The sequence below is a fragment of the Eucyclogobius newberryi genome, unplaced genomic scaffold (genome assembly GCF_026437365.1).
Source record: "Eucyclogobius newberryi isolate DKJ021-1_F unplaced genomic scaffold, fEucNew1.0.hap1 SCAF_11, whole genome shotgun sequence".
NCBI classification, from domain to species: Eukaryota; Metazoa; Chordata; class Actinopteri; order Gobiiformes; family Gobiidae; genus Eucyclogobius; species Eucyclogobius newberryi.
Genome location: NW_027315735.1, coordinates 22,453,696 through 22,467,920, shown reverse-complemented (window position 1 = coordinate 22,467,920; position 14,225 = coordinate 22,453,696). Strand labels below are relative to the sequence as shown.

At 41.1% G+C, this 14,225-nt stretch overlaps 1 protein-coding gene across 5 annotated transcripts in view; it reads left to right on the top strand.

Moving 5' to 3' along the window:
- The window catches only part of frmpd3 (FERM and PDZ domain containing 3), a 90,721-nt gene extending 76,825 nt beyond the window's left edge, over positions 1-13,896 (top strand). For 4 of the 5 annotated variants that reach the window (XM_072438378.1, XM_072438394.1, XM_072438412.1 and 1 more), the window contains 12 exons: positions 192-237; positions 710-814; positions 2,296-2,403; positions 3,518-3,649; positions 3,947-4,066; positions 4,317-4,453; positions 4,901-5,027; positions 5,238-5,327; positions 5,518-5,697; positions 5,787-5,922; positions 6,415-7,308; positions 9,111-13,896. In XM_072438378.1, the coding sequence (XP_072294479.1) occupies positions 192-237; positions 710-814; positions 2,296-2,403; positions 3,518-3,649; positions 3,947-4,066; positions 4,317-4,453; positions 4,901-5,027; positions 5,238-5,327; positions 5,518-5,697; positions 5,787-5,922; positions 6,415-7,308; positions 9,111-11,881 (4,846 nt within the window). In that variant the 3' untranslated portion in view covers positions 11,882-13,896. The remainder of the gene's footprint in view (positions 1-191; positions 238-709; positions 815-2,295; positions 2,404-3,517; positions 3,650-3,946; positions 4,067-4,316; positions 4,454-4,900; positions 5,028-5,237; positions 5,328-5,517; positions 5,698-5,786; positions 5,923-6,414; positions 7,309-9,110) is intronic. The other variant, XM_072438386.1, reaches the window with a different exon arrangement.
- Positions 13,897-14,225: the final 329 nt, after the last annotated feature.

Here is a 14,225-nt window from a genome sequence, read left to right as displayed (position 1 = left end):
AAAGTGACAGGAAAGGGATTTAAATTAATCTCATGGACGTTTCCTTTTGCTGTTCATGCAACACATCATCACAAACCTGGGATGAGTCAGTCTTTTGCTGCAGAAAGACAGTGAGAATTGGCCGATAAAAACTGTCCAAATACAGTGTGTCCATGATGTTACCTAACACACTGCACTGTGTCCTTCCACAGATGCTGTAAAGACACGATCGTTCTCACTGTGCTCCAGCCCCATCAGGTAAAAGAACATACTGTTCTCTTCCTTTGACTGTTTCGTTGTAAGATTATGCAGTAAAGTTTGTTTTTGTTTGAATGGTGCATTATTATTATCTTTTAGTAACAAAATGCATTCTGTTAAACCTTTTAATTACGTATGTAGGAATGCAACATTACTTATTAAAAATGGTAAATGATTGTGCATGTACTGTGGTAGCAGGGTGCAAATGCAAATTTGATGGCTATAAAAGGTTCGGGTATTTTTTCCAACTGGGGCAACTGATCATTGAAAGCTCATATGTTATTTACCAGGGACTGAAGACACAAGAAATTTAAACTTCAAAAATTGTTAGCATGCCATGTTACAAGATTAATAGTTGTCGCAGTGCAGCAACATTAGCTGCTCTAAAACAGATCTTCTTGGCAGTCATAGAGCCATTTCTCTCATTTATGTTTCCACGAGCTGACTCAAGAGTTCTCTCTCCTTTTTTCAGTCACCTAAGTCTGCTTTCATAAGTGCAGACAAAAAGGCTCGCCTGCGAACCAACCCGCCCAAAGTGCGCTTTTCTGAGCAAGTGTCCATCAGTGACCCAGACTCAGTAAGTCCTGTTTTTGTTCTGCAAAACACATCTCGGTCCCAGTGAAGACTTTCTTGAATACAACATCCAAATGGGTAAGAGCTGTATAAGCTGAATTTATGCATAGTTATAGATGCACTTAGCATAATCGTCTGCTGTGTTGGTAATATTTAGGGTCTACGTGACTGGTTCTCCTATATTTTCTAATTATGACATAGTTTGGTGGTATACAACCTGTGGTAAATATTTATCCTAGTTTTACTTCTGTTAAGTTGCAGTTTGTGAAGAAATTGTCATAAAAACGAGACGTTCTGTTGAAAACACATTTTGCACTTAACTGACACACTTTTCTGACAGTTTAAATGATCATTCAACAAAATAAAGGTGTTATATAGTATTATTATTTGTTAAATCATAACTGTTGTGTAATTTATATGGATTTTGGCTCTTGTTTACATTCACTAGCAAGGACCACAACCCCAGCTATGATGCAAAGTGTTTATTGGTAGGCGAGAAACATGAACAACACAAATGTATTGAAGTTGATGCAGTTTTGGGGGGTTCTTGCGATGAGGGCTGAAGGCTCCCGGGCCTCGATACCCCCATCTAGGAGATACATTTGAATAATTAGAATAATTAAAAGGAGGGTGGGAGGAAGGGGCACAACGTCATGAACACAGGTGTATGTGATCTGGATGCTTAAATAGTGTAGCGGCAGGAAGGGGCGTGGTCCTGCTCCCGAACTTAAGATAACAAACTTATCTTCATGTATGGTTGCTAGGTAACATTTGTGGAAATAGGCTTGTTTAAGCAGAGCAAAGCAGTGAAGGCAGACAGCCCTGCGCCAGCCGCTGTAATATCCTGAGATCAAGACGAGATCAAGGTGGCTTAAGGTGCCTTGCAATGTGGTGCAGCCGGTGAAAAACATCTGCAGCTCCTTGATAGACTACAGAGTCCAAATGCATGATGGGAAATGCAGTGCTGTTCAACACGTGAGAAGACGGTACACTGACAACTGATTGGGCCAGATCTGTTTTTATCAGAAACGTAACGTCCTACAGTTCTGCACTGTTGCTCCTCCTCTCTCCTCCTCTTTTTTGTCTACTTTTATATCATCATAGATGGTTCACATGATCTGAGTGACCCGAGTGATCTGAGGCCTCTCTATTCTCGGGCTCTTGGAGCGTTCAAGTTGATTCCAGGCTGCTCTCGCCAACAATCCAACCAGAGATTTTGGCTGCTTAAACAAGCCTATTACCTCTACTAATGTCAACTTTGCTACCCATGTCCAACCAGGAAGTGCAATTATAAACTTTCAACATTTCCTACATCTAACTTTTGGCCCAGCCAAACTCCAATACTATCACTATACAATAATATACTATAATATACTATAACATACTATACTGTGCTACACTGCACTACTACTTGACTAGATTAGACTCTAGTGTTAGTATTAATGAGTGTTAATTCATCCTGCCACTTCTCCCTTTTCTTTTCAGACAATGCTCAAGGACGACTCCTTGCTTCTTATACCAAATATATTGAAGGTGTTTTTGGAGAATGGGCAGATCAAGTCCTTTACGTTTGACAGCCGCACCACTGTTAGGGTATGTATGTGCTCTGCATTTGTAAATCATTGTACATTATATGCATATATGTCATTTGGATCTCTGTGCAGCCTTCTAAGATCTCACAGCCTTGATATTGTTTGGTTATTGGGCACCAGCAGGAGGCCGGCCCATGTTTAGTCCTGACTCTGGCACCAGCAGGAGGCCGGCCCATGTTTAGTCCTGACTCTGGGCACCAGCAGGAGGCCGGCCCATGTTTAGTCCTGACTCTGGGCACCAGCAGGAGGCCGGTCCATGTTTAGTCCTGACTCTGGGCACCAGCAGGAGGCCGGTCCATGTTTAGTCCTGACTCTGGGCACCAGCAGGAGGCCGGTCCATGTTTAGTCCTGACTCTGGGCACCAGCAGGAGGCCGGTCCCTGAGGTCCTCAGAGACGTTAATATGACACTGTTAGACATGTACTTTGGTGCTAGGCCATGGAGAGACTTGTACACAAGCAGAGCTGCTTTAAAGTCTCTTCTCTGAGCCACAGGAGCCAGTGCAGAGACCTGAGAACAGGACTAATGTGATCATACTTCCTGGTTCTAGTCAGGACCCGAGCAGCAGCGTTCTGGATGTACTGCAGCTGTTTTACAGCTCGTTTGGAGAGGCCAGTGAGCAGGCCGTTACAGTAGTCTAATCTACTGGAGACAAACACATGGAAAAATTGATTGATTTGAGGGTTTTCGAGTGAGATTCTGGAGGTGATTGCTAACACTTTCTCTTTGTTTCAGTCTTGTCTGAGTTTAGCTGGAGAAAGTTGATTTGCATCCACACACTGATCAGTTTCCAGATTACTGGATTACTGAATCCTTTTCTTTTAGCATTGTATATTGACACTTTTTGACCAGAAATAGTAATTACGTTATTTATTCAGTAATTTAAAATAAAATAGTTACTGTTCAAACGCACATGTGTGTTGTGATTATATCTGTTTTTAACCTCAACCATATTTTTTGCCTGATTGAGTTGCCATGGTAAAAGTGTTTTTTCTGTTGGTTTTTTTGTTTTGTTTTTTGCATTCAGAATTTTAGCATTTAAGTTTGTTAGATCTGTTTTGTTTTGGGATTTTAGATTAAATTGTATGAATGATGTCATTTTTTCTTTTCTCTCAGGATGTGATTGCCTCCCTGCAAGATCGCCTTTCCCTGCGTTACATAGAGCATTTTGCTTTAGTGCTTGAGGCAGCGGGTATGGATCATCATCAGAGGCTGCATCTGCTGCAGGAGAACCAGCCCCTGACACATGTAAAGAAGCCCCTTACGATTGATAATACGCTCGGGAATAGTTTAACAATATGATCATAACATCTAATTGAAAAGACCTCTACATCACACTTAATCAGAATAGAACTGACTTGGATAAACATATTTCTTAGCCTAGATTGTTTACATATTATTAATACTATTTAAACAAATGTTTTTTTCTCACTGAATTGACAGATTATTTGCTTGAAATAAAAAACAAGTGCTGTAGCTCATGAGCTAGTGACATAAAGCACTGTACAATAGACCGTTCTCAGTTGAGTTGTTTTATTCTTTCAGGTTGTACACAGAACCTACTTCCAAGGGATGAAGTGTCTTTTCCGCGTGTGTTTTTTCCCCAAAGATCCTGCAGATCTTTTGAGAAGAGATCCTGCTGCATTTGAGTACCTCTATATTCAGGTAAGCCAGGCTCAAACAGAATTACACCCTATTTTCAGAGACACTGGGATGACTCGCAGTATAACCAGAATATATACTGTTGAAAAGGTTTCAACCGTCGTCATTTTACTTTCATTTCCAATCAAAGAAACTGGTCTGAGAAACTCAACTGTATACGATGAATCATTCCTGGTTGAATGAGAGATTACACTTGCATATAGTGATGAAGGGTGAAAAGCTTACATGACATGCATTTATATGTGCCTCACAGAGCCGGAATGACGTAATCAAGGAGCGTTTTGGCATGGACTGGAAGTCTGACATCACTTTGCGTCTGGCAGCGCTGCACATTTTCATCACTGTGTCCTCGGCAAGACCTAGTCAGAAGATCTCACTCAAGCATGTGGAGTAAGTTCAAAGCCCAATGTCCACTTCTATGTTCTCTGTTTATAGAAGTGTCTACCCTATAAAAAAACATGTAGACTTTTGTTTAACCAATCTACTATTTTACTTATGAGCTGACATGATTTACAAGAACATATTTCAAGCTGAAAAAAGGGATTCAGATGGTCACTATCACAGGATGTGTACACATTTGTTTAATATTTCCTTTCAGATGAAAAAAATAGGGCATTTCTTTAGGTGTCAATAAACATTATTGGCTATTTTTTGTTCAAACCTCTAGACTTTACCAGCTAATACCTGATGATCAAATCCACTGTCACGCCACAAGTCAGATGAAATTGCTGTCTGGTGAAAGAATAAAAGAGGAACTTTGTTCACGTGGTGACATTTCAATGATTTTTGATAAAGCAACAGTTTTACATTGTGTCCTTTGTGTTTTCGCTCATATAGGAAAGAGTGGGGACTTGAACCATTTCTTCCCCTCACTCTGCTCCCTGTGATCAAGGAGAAAAATGTGTGCAAGACCCTGTCTCAGTTACTGAAGACCTACCAGCACCCCCCGCCATCTGGAAACAAGGTGCTCATAATTATACTGTACTACACAACTGGTCTTAACACAAATTGTTCAAAATGCTACAGGTGACGCTAGATTTTAAACTAGCTCTTTCCATTGAGATTTTCATCTTGTGACAAGAATAAGGTTTTGTGTGACTCCACAGTGCCCTCCAGCGGATAAATTGGGTATATCTTGTCCTAATGTCAGTTTGTTGTCTCATTCTGCTGTCAGGTCCCACCGCTGCAAGGGAAACTACAATATATGCGTGTACTTAATGATCTGCCACCATTTGGCGGAATATTATTCCATACTGTTGAACTGGTAATTATTTTTGTTTTCATATTTCATAATATCACATAATAATGTTTTTTTTTTAATATATTAATATAAACTATTTTGTAGGGTTAATAATACATTGGTTTATGCAGCACTTTTCCAAAGAAACTCAAAGAGTTAGTTTAAACCTTTCTTTATCTGATTTCTTTATCTGATGTTTTTTTCTCTTTTGAAGGATGATAAACAGTCAGCAACAACCCTCCTGGTGGGTCCTCGACATGGTATCAGTCATGTGATTGACCTTAAAAATAATCTGACGACAGTTCTGGCTGAGTTCAGTAGAGTCTCCAAAGTCCAGCTCTATCGAGAGAGCCAAGGTGTGGCTCGAGTCGAAGTGTCAATGCATGAGTCCAAGGTAGATTCAAATAACAAAATGCATATCCTGGAATTTTAACCCAACTAAAATACTGTACACAATGTGTGAATTATATCCATCCTTTGCAGCCCCTGGTGCTTCTTATGGAATGGCCTGATGCCACTAACTTTGCTTGTCTGATCTCTGGCTACTATAAACTGTTTGTTGACCCAAAGCGAACCATCTTTTTTCGCAACCCTGGTCAATCTCAACTGACAAAGACAGGTAAGACACACTGTTTTATTGATTCGATTTATTCAGATCATGCTTGATGTCTTGTGTTGGAATGTTTTATTTCTGTAAACATCGATGACACTCATGACTCCAACCATTGCAAGTCACAAGGTTGTTTCTATAACCTCTGTTCCCATGATACCTTCTGCTCTTCTTCATGTTCATCTCAGCTATGGATGCGGTGTCATTATTTCTACTTCAGAATACAACATTGTGGAAGTTCACCGTGCATTTCATTTTTAGTGGTCAATTGTTTAGTCTGGTATAAAAATCCTCAGCCATCCAGTCCAAACAAGAGGAATTGTCATACCATCACATTACAGAAACTAACCCCTCAACCTCAACCAAGCTTCAACTGTCAACCATCTGAAGTAACAAAGTCCATGTGGCCATCAGCTGTCACTCTGCTTTCCCATGTGAATATCTACACAACTTTAACTGCTCAAACTCTCCACTACTCTACTCTGACCATTCTGTCCCCAGATTACAGAAGCTCCTTCCATGGATACTCCCGCTCCGGGGTGAGCAGCCTGCCCAGTGGAGGCCGGCGAGGGGACGACAGGGAGAACTCTCACAGGGAGTCAGGTTCGCTGCGGGCCTCTGCTTCTGCTGAGCCCCAGCACCTCGGCCTGTGTCATGTCCACCTCAGAGAAAGAGAGCAACAATTCCAGGAGTTTCAAGCACCTACGGAAACTGAAATGGACATAAATGAGAACTTTATATCTCAAGAGCCTTCCGATCGGCCTCGCACCAAATCCGACCCAACCTTACATAGTTCGGAAGAAATAGCTGGTGTTTCAGAAGTCCCTGTAATGGAGAATACAGAGTTTAGGATACGAGCCCAAACAATAATAAAATCACATAAAAACATGCGATATTTCTGTGATTCGTGCAAAGCCAGGCTGAGAGCGGAGGGTGTGGTTGTGAATAGCAGTGGGAGCTCAGGTAAACACTGCTCCAGTAGTTGTGCATCTCAAGATGGAGGTGCTGTTGACCTTACTGCCCTCCCACCCCCAGGTAACGAAGAGGAAGATGAGGAAGAAGTCACTAATGGCACAGAGCAGCTGCGGCTGCAACTGCCCACTCCCGCTATAGCTGCCCCTCCACCTGGCTTCAGGGACAACAGCTCTGATGAGGATGACTCAAAAAGAGGACGGAAGGCTCGAACTGATCTTAGCCCAAAAAATGCCACAGGGAAAGTGACCCAAGCAAAAGAAGATGTGCCTGTGACACTAATTGATAATGTTTCCACAAGAACTGTTCGCGACCATGCCCAGGAGCTGGACGATGCTCTTGTGTCCACCTTACAAGCACTGGAGGCTTTGGCCGCATCTGAGGATTACCCTCACCATTCACAACAACCGACACAGACTGCAGGTCAACAAGACTCTGCACTCATCGTATACTTAGCATAAACTGTACACAAAGAAGCGCTCCAGTCATGCATGCCGACCATTCATATAAAACATAATAACAAGGAAGTAAATGATTTAAACCAAAAAATATAAACTTTTCCTTGATAAATGTATAGCTTATAGTGGACACGGAAAGTATTCAGACCCCTTTAAATCTTTCACTCTTTGTTTCATTGCAGAAATTTGCTACACTCAGCACCCCATATTGACCGAAAAAACTGAAATGTAGAAATGTTTACAGAAAGCTGAAATATCACATGGTCATAAGTATTTATTAGAAGCACCCTTTTGAGCTAGTACAGTCATGAGTCAAGTTTTTCACACCTGGAATTGGGGATCCTCTGCAGTTCTTCCTTGCAGATCCTCTCCAGTTATGCCAGGATGGATGGTGAACATTGGTGGACAGCCATTTTAAGGTCTCTCCAGGGATGCTCAATCGGGTTCAGGTCAGGGCTCTGGCTCAAGAATGGTCACAGAGATGTTCCGAAGCCACTTCTTTTTTATTTTAGCTGTGTGCTTAGCGTCATTGTCTTGTTGGAAGGTGAACCTTCGGCCCGCTCTGAGGTCAGGAGCACTCTGGAAGAGTTTTTCTTCCAGGATATATCTGTACTTGGCCGCATTCATCTTTCCTTCAATTGCAACCGGTCGTCCTGTCCCTGCAGCTGAAAAACACCCCAATAGCACAATACTGCCACCACCATATTTCACTGTTGGGATTGTATTATGCAGGTGATGAGCAGTGCCTGGTTTTTTCCACACATACCGCTTAGAATTAACTCCAAAACGTTTGATCTTGGTCTCATCAGACCAAAGAATCTTATTCCTCATAGTCTGGGAGTGTTTTTGGCTAACTCTATGCAGGCTTTCATATGAATTGCACTGAGGAGAGGCTTATTTTAGGCCACTCTGCCATAAAGCCTCGACTGGTGGAGGGCTGCAGTGATAATTTACTTTGTGGAACTTTCTGCATCTCTGGAGCTCAGCCACAGTGATCTTTGGGTTGTTCTTCACCAAGGCTCTTCTCCCACTAGTGCTCAGTTTGGCTGGATAGCCAGGTCATTCATTTAAGGATTATGGAGGTCACTGTGCTCTGTTCGGAACCTTGAGCGCTGGCCAGATCTATGCTTTGCCACATTTCTGTATCTGAGCTCCTTGGGCAGTTCCTTTGACCTCATGTTCCTCATTTGCTCTGACATGCACTGTGAGTTGTATGGTCCTTCCTAATCAAGTCCAATCAGTTTAATTAAATAGCTGGACTCCAATGAAGGAGTAGAACCATCTCAAGGAGGATCAGAAGAAATGGACAGCATGCGAGTTAAGTATAAGTGTCACAGCAAAGGGTCTGAATACTTATGATCATGCAAAATTTCAGTTTTTCTTTTTTAATACATTAGCAAAAAAATCAACTTTTCAGTTTTTTTCTGTCAAGATGGGTTGCTGAGTGTACATTAATGGGAGATAAAATCAACCTCTTTTTCATTTTAGCAAACGGCTGCAATCAAACATTTTAAAGGGGTCTGAATACTTTCCACACCCACTGTATAAGATGGATTTTTAGATACAAAATAACAAGGTGGAGGTCTACATATTTCTTTCTCAGTGCAGTGAGTATGAAAGAAAAATATTCTTGATATATGTCTGGATAAAAGATAAACTTTCAGAATTTTGTTTTAGGTCCCCAGCTAATGCAATGGCCTATATGCCATTAATATACTGTATAGGACTGTTCTTGTATTTAAAATGTCTTATTTTTTTTCTTCCTAGGTCTGATTGTGTTGGCTGCCATTACACCTGAGTCATCCCTGGACTCAGGGCATGAGACTAACTCATCTGAACTCACAGATGTCTCTGAGATGATGTCAGCAATGAAGCAAAACCAGAGCCAAACATACCTTTTAGCTCATCATATCAATAAGGACCGTATTATCTGCCGACGCGACTTCCCGCTTGCAATTCCCGGGTGTACTGCTAAAACTATTGGCACCGGAGCTTTCTCTGTGGGGCAGATACGTGCTGGCTGCACCCCCAAACAAGTTATCCTTAGCAAGACTGTTCCCTTTAAAGTCAGCCCTGGTCAAGATTCTGCAATTCTTCGGGTCATGGCAGAGCAAGCAAGCAGTAAGGACACCCCGCAGAGTGAACAAAAAGCATTAATGAAAGCAAACGGTGAGTCCACCAAAGCAAAAAAAACTGGTGTCCTTGGTAAGTTGCCTGAAGAAGCAAAACTATCAGAAAGTTCTTTGCACGGTCAGAAATTGCCAAATTCAAATGTAGAACAAAACATTTCTGAAAGTAATAAAACAAAGACATTATTCTCGTCTAAAACAGACTCAAACAAAGCCTTACCTATTCTGTTGCCTGTGGACATAACTGCCTCTGCCAAGCTATCTCCAAATAGCCAAGACACCGAGACTGCCTCTTGTGAGACCATCAAGCCTTGTAGCGCTATTGAAGTTCTGCCAGTGGATGATCTCTTTTGCACATGCCCAGTGCAGCAAGAGTCTGTGACTCAATTAAGATTTAAAGATCCACAGGTCCAAAAGGTAGTGATGTTTCAGTCCTCTTCTCCCACTGATGATGAGCGCCTTCGAGCTAAAAGTTTGCAGATAGCCAACATGAAAGAAAATGCAGTGAAAGGTGGTGCAGAGCCCAGTTTGGCCAAACCCAGCCCTCAGCTGCAAACTAAGTACTCCCCAAGTCTGCCTGTAAAATCTGAACTAAAAGAGGCAACTGAAAGCAAGACTGGCGTTGCACAGACCAAATCACATACTGAAACTACTAAGATAAAATCCTTACCAATTTTAGATGACCCCACAGCAACTTGTGGATCTGTTGGTAAAGTGTCTACTCTTCCGACCAGAGATTCAAAGAAGCAAGGGGCTGGTAAAATTAAATCCAATCGCAGTGCACCATTTTTAAGCTTTAGAAACCTTCTTTCTGCAACATTCCCAGCGAGAATGAGAAGAGAGACAGATGAACGAAGGGCCCAGCTACAGAAAGTCCGGCAGTATGAGTTAGAGTTCTTGGAGGAGCTGCTAAAGCCCAAGTCATCCCAGGGAGAGTTTCTGCCCCAAGGGTCTTCACCTGTGCCAGGAGGCACACCCTGTGCCTGCCAGCTCCGCACCAGTCCTGTCCTGAAGGCCCCTGGTATTTCCAGGGAGCAGAGACGCAGCTGCGACTGCAAGCGAATGTGCAGAGGTATGCGACTGCCTGATACGCCTGTCGGTTCTATAACAGAAACACAGCAGAGAGGTAGAGAGAGAAATGCTTCAAAAACACCTCCTCCTATCTCCAAAGCCTCTCATACTCAAGGGTCAACTAGAAGACCTCAAACTTTAGAGATCAAGACCACGCGGATTCGCTCCACCAGCCTTGAATCACGAGAACCAAGAGGGGAACATGCCTCTGGTCTGCCTACTTCGGCTTCCCAGACAGATGGTATTGCAGCACCACAGCGTAAGAAACTGCAGAGACGATACAGTTTTGGAGAGCTTGATAACAATACAAGTACACCAGTGTATGCAGAAGTGAAGCCCAAGGCGAAGAGTCTAGAAAAGGAGATGGAGAGAGTAAGGGCCACCGGACTGCGGCTCCCTACGCCTATAGAGCCAGTGCATATAGAGTCACATCAGGCTGACGCAAAGGGAAAGAAAGGTGTGTTTTTCATTCAGGAGGATGACCAGAGTGAAGGCAAAGAGGGAGCAGCAGAGGTGGTGCTCACCCTGCCCACTGAGGACAGTGATGAAAGGGAGAAGTGTTGCTCATTCTGTTTCTGCTACAGAAAGTGTGAGGCAGCTGATGAGAGCAGTGAGAAAGATGAGCTGTCCTATTCTATACCTCTTCAAGTCCTACCAGGCATGGAGCTGGACTCGAATACATTTCCTGTTGTTAGCAAAACCCTCCAGGTTCTGAATGCTGAGGACTGCAGTGGTGAGGAAGAGGAGGTGGAGGAAGAAGACCCCCACACACAGGAGATTGACCTCAGAGCCTGTGGCACTCTAGAGGGGAGCTTGGCAAGAGTACAGTCACTACAGGAGAAAACTTTCAGCCTGCCCGATGGCTTCCTAAATGCCCAGTTGGATGCTAATGAGCTGCTGGCTATTCTGCGTCAGTGTGCTAACAGCCCACACGCTGAGGGAGAGGGTCGGCTCCAGCCGTCACATATTGCAGAGTATAAGCAGGAGTTAGCTGTTCGTTTCAAAGAGTTCAGAGCATCATGCCGCCGAGTAGCTAGTGTTGAGAAAAGCCCCACTCGAATGCTTGCTGCTGTAACGGCCAGTTTTCAGGTGCTGTGTGAACTAACACAGACCTTCATCAAGCTGATCCGAGGGGTTCGGTCTGAAGTGCAAAGACTACAGCTGTTAAAGAAAGTAGAAGAAGTGGTTGTCAATTACACTCTGTTACTTCGGGCAGCTGAAGAGTCAATGGGACATTCCAGCAGCCTACCAACAAAGACTGTGACCCCCCAAGTTCCCTCCAATGCCAATAACATGAACTCACTCTCTCGACCCATCAAAACTCTGCCTGCCCAATAGGGCATTGAGACATGGTTCACACAGTTCAGAATGTTAATAGCTTCTATATCTGAAGTCATGATTATTTATTGTTTACATTTTTTACAAGACTAGCATTGGATCACCCTCTATAAACTGCCATGCAGTCGTTCCATCTCATGTTTACAGGCCCTGAGGTAGCCTTGTGGATCTTAGAAAATAAGATAAGATACACCAAGCAAATGCACAATGGAATAAGTACCCTATACCAGACTGGGTATTACAGGGCTAGTCACCACACATCAAAATACTCATTAACTATGTTATAATATGGTATATTATTTTGTATGTATGTATTATATAATATATATTTGAATTGTATCTACTTAGCAAATAATATAAAGTTTTGTGGAGATTAAAGTTGATGAATATACAATATATATTTAAAAATGTAAAACGTAAACAAATCCAAGTTATAATAACACAACATCCAAAATAAATGTATGCTCTGGACTGAAACATTTCAAAATATTTTGTGAAGTAGCAACTTCTGTGAAATTAATAGTTAAAGGCTTTGGTTGGTGGTTAGATGGTAATATGTGTGTTGTGGAAGTTTTCACTGTAATGCATTTACGCTTGTTGGGTTAATGTCTGGTTTGTTGCAAAAGTCGAGACATGATGAACACTGTTAAAAAATGAACATGTTTTAATTAGTCTGACACATTGGCCTTCACTCACAAGCATAAACTCATGCTCACATACATCATAGTTTATCAGGGTAGAAAATGTAGCATACACCTAAACCCAAGCCCTGGCTAGTGTACAGTGTCGTTACCTCATTCTGCTGTAAGAAGACAGAACACTGTACTGAATGCACTTGCATCTCACTTGCTGTGAATTATAGTTTTGGAGTGTTTAAAGCTATCACGAACTTTGCACAATATCACCTAAAAATACCATTGTTACGTTTTATCAACTTGCTGCTGAAAATCCGAAAATTTTAGTTTAACCTCATAGTCACAGGTGAATGGACAAATTGTTCTCCAGTCAGCTGTAGAATAATATTTATAATTTCTATGTGCTATTTAACATTGTCCGATTTCAATATAACAATCCCTCAAAGTAGTTTTCTATGTATTTTAATAAAACAAACATGTCTGTTATTTGCCCAGGATCTTCTTTTGGTCACATATATTTGAAATGTCACGTATTGGACCAGCTGTCAAAAGAAAGTATAAATGAAAAAGTTTATTGTTTGTCAACTATAAAAAAGAAACTTCATGTTAATGTATGATTGGTTAAACCACAAACTTGTCTTTTTGTATGTATTTATTGTCATTTTTAGTACAGTTTTAGAGACAAATGATCTTTTTCCACTTTAATGCTTTTAACTGCTGGTTCTTGTCTTTTCCCCCTCTCATGTGCAATATTTTTTGTTTTGTTTATCACACTACATTTTAAAACATTTGCTTTTCAAAGACTGACGCAAAAGTAATTTAAAGTAAATGAATACATTTCTAATTATACCTTAGACTATATTAATATCAATGGGCCAAATGGAAATACTGGTTTGTTTATTTATGTGTTTATTTCAGTTGAAAGCTTTTGCCATGTAGAGCCAAGTGTAGACGAAAGCAACAATTTATCAAGTATTTTGTAAATACATTTAAAAAAAAAAAAACACACAACAACGAATGGTTATTCTTTATATTGGTTATGTAAAATAGAGTCTATAGCAAATTGTATATTTTAGAGAGTACATTCTGAGTATATGAAGCATGGACCATGCTTATTTTTATAAACAAATTATGAAATGATGGTCTCATTGGCACTTAACAGTCAACATTTTCACATTTCATGTAGTGTCTCTTCTCATTCGCTTTGCAAAGGTGTATGAATTTCAGAATCACTGTTTGTCCCATTGATTTACTTTGGACACATTTTGGTTTCTGTCCTTGTTTACTGTTGTCATCTTGTTCTGTCTATGGAAATTCAACTCATGTTTTAAGAGCAATAAAGTGCATTGATAAACGCTTATGGCAATTCATCGACTGAAACTAAACCATTTTTAATATCAAAATCTGTAAGTCAAATAACCTATAGAAAATGTGTATAACTTTGTAATGTACGTGTTTTTGGTTTACTACATGCAGATAAGCTAACCCTGAAATAGGAGACCATGAAATTAAAACCAAATTAATTTATTTTGATGCCAACGGAGAGTGTAGTTCAACTCTTATGTTGTAGTTTATCTTATTGTTTGTTTTTCTTAATGATTACTTTAACAAACGTTATAAAATGCGTTTTTATAGGCCGTTCATGTTATTTTTACAAAGCATAAACGCATCACAGAAATAGGTGCAGGTGACGTACAACGTGATGACAT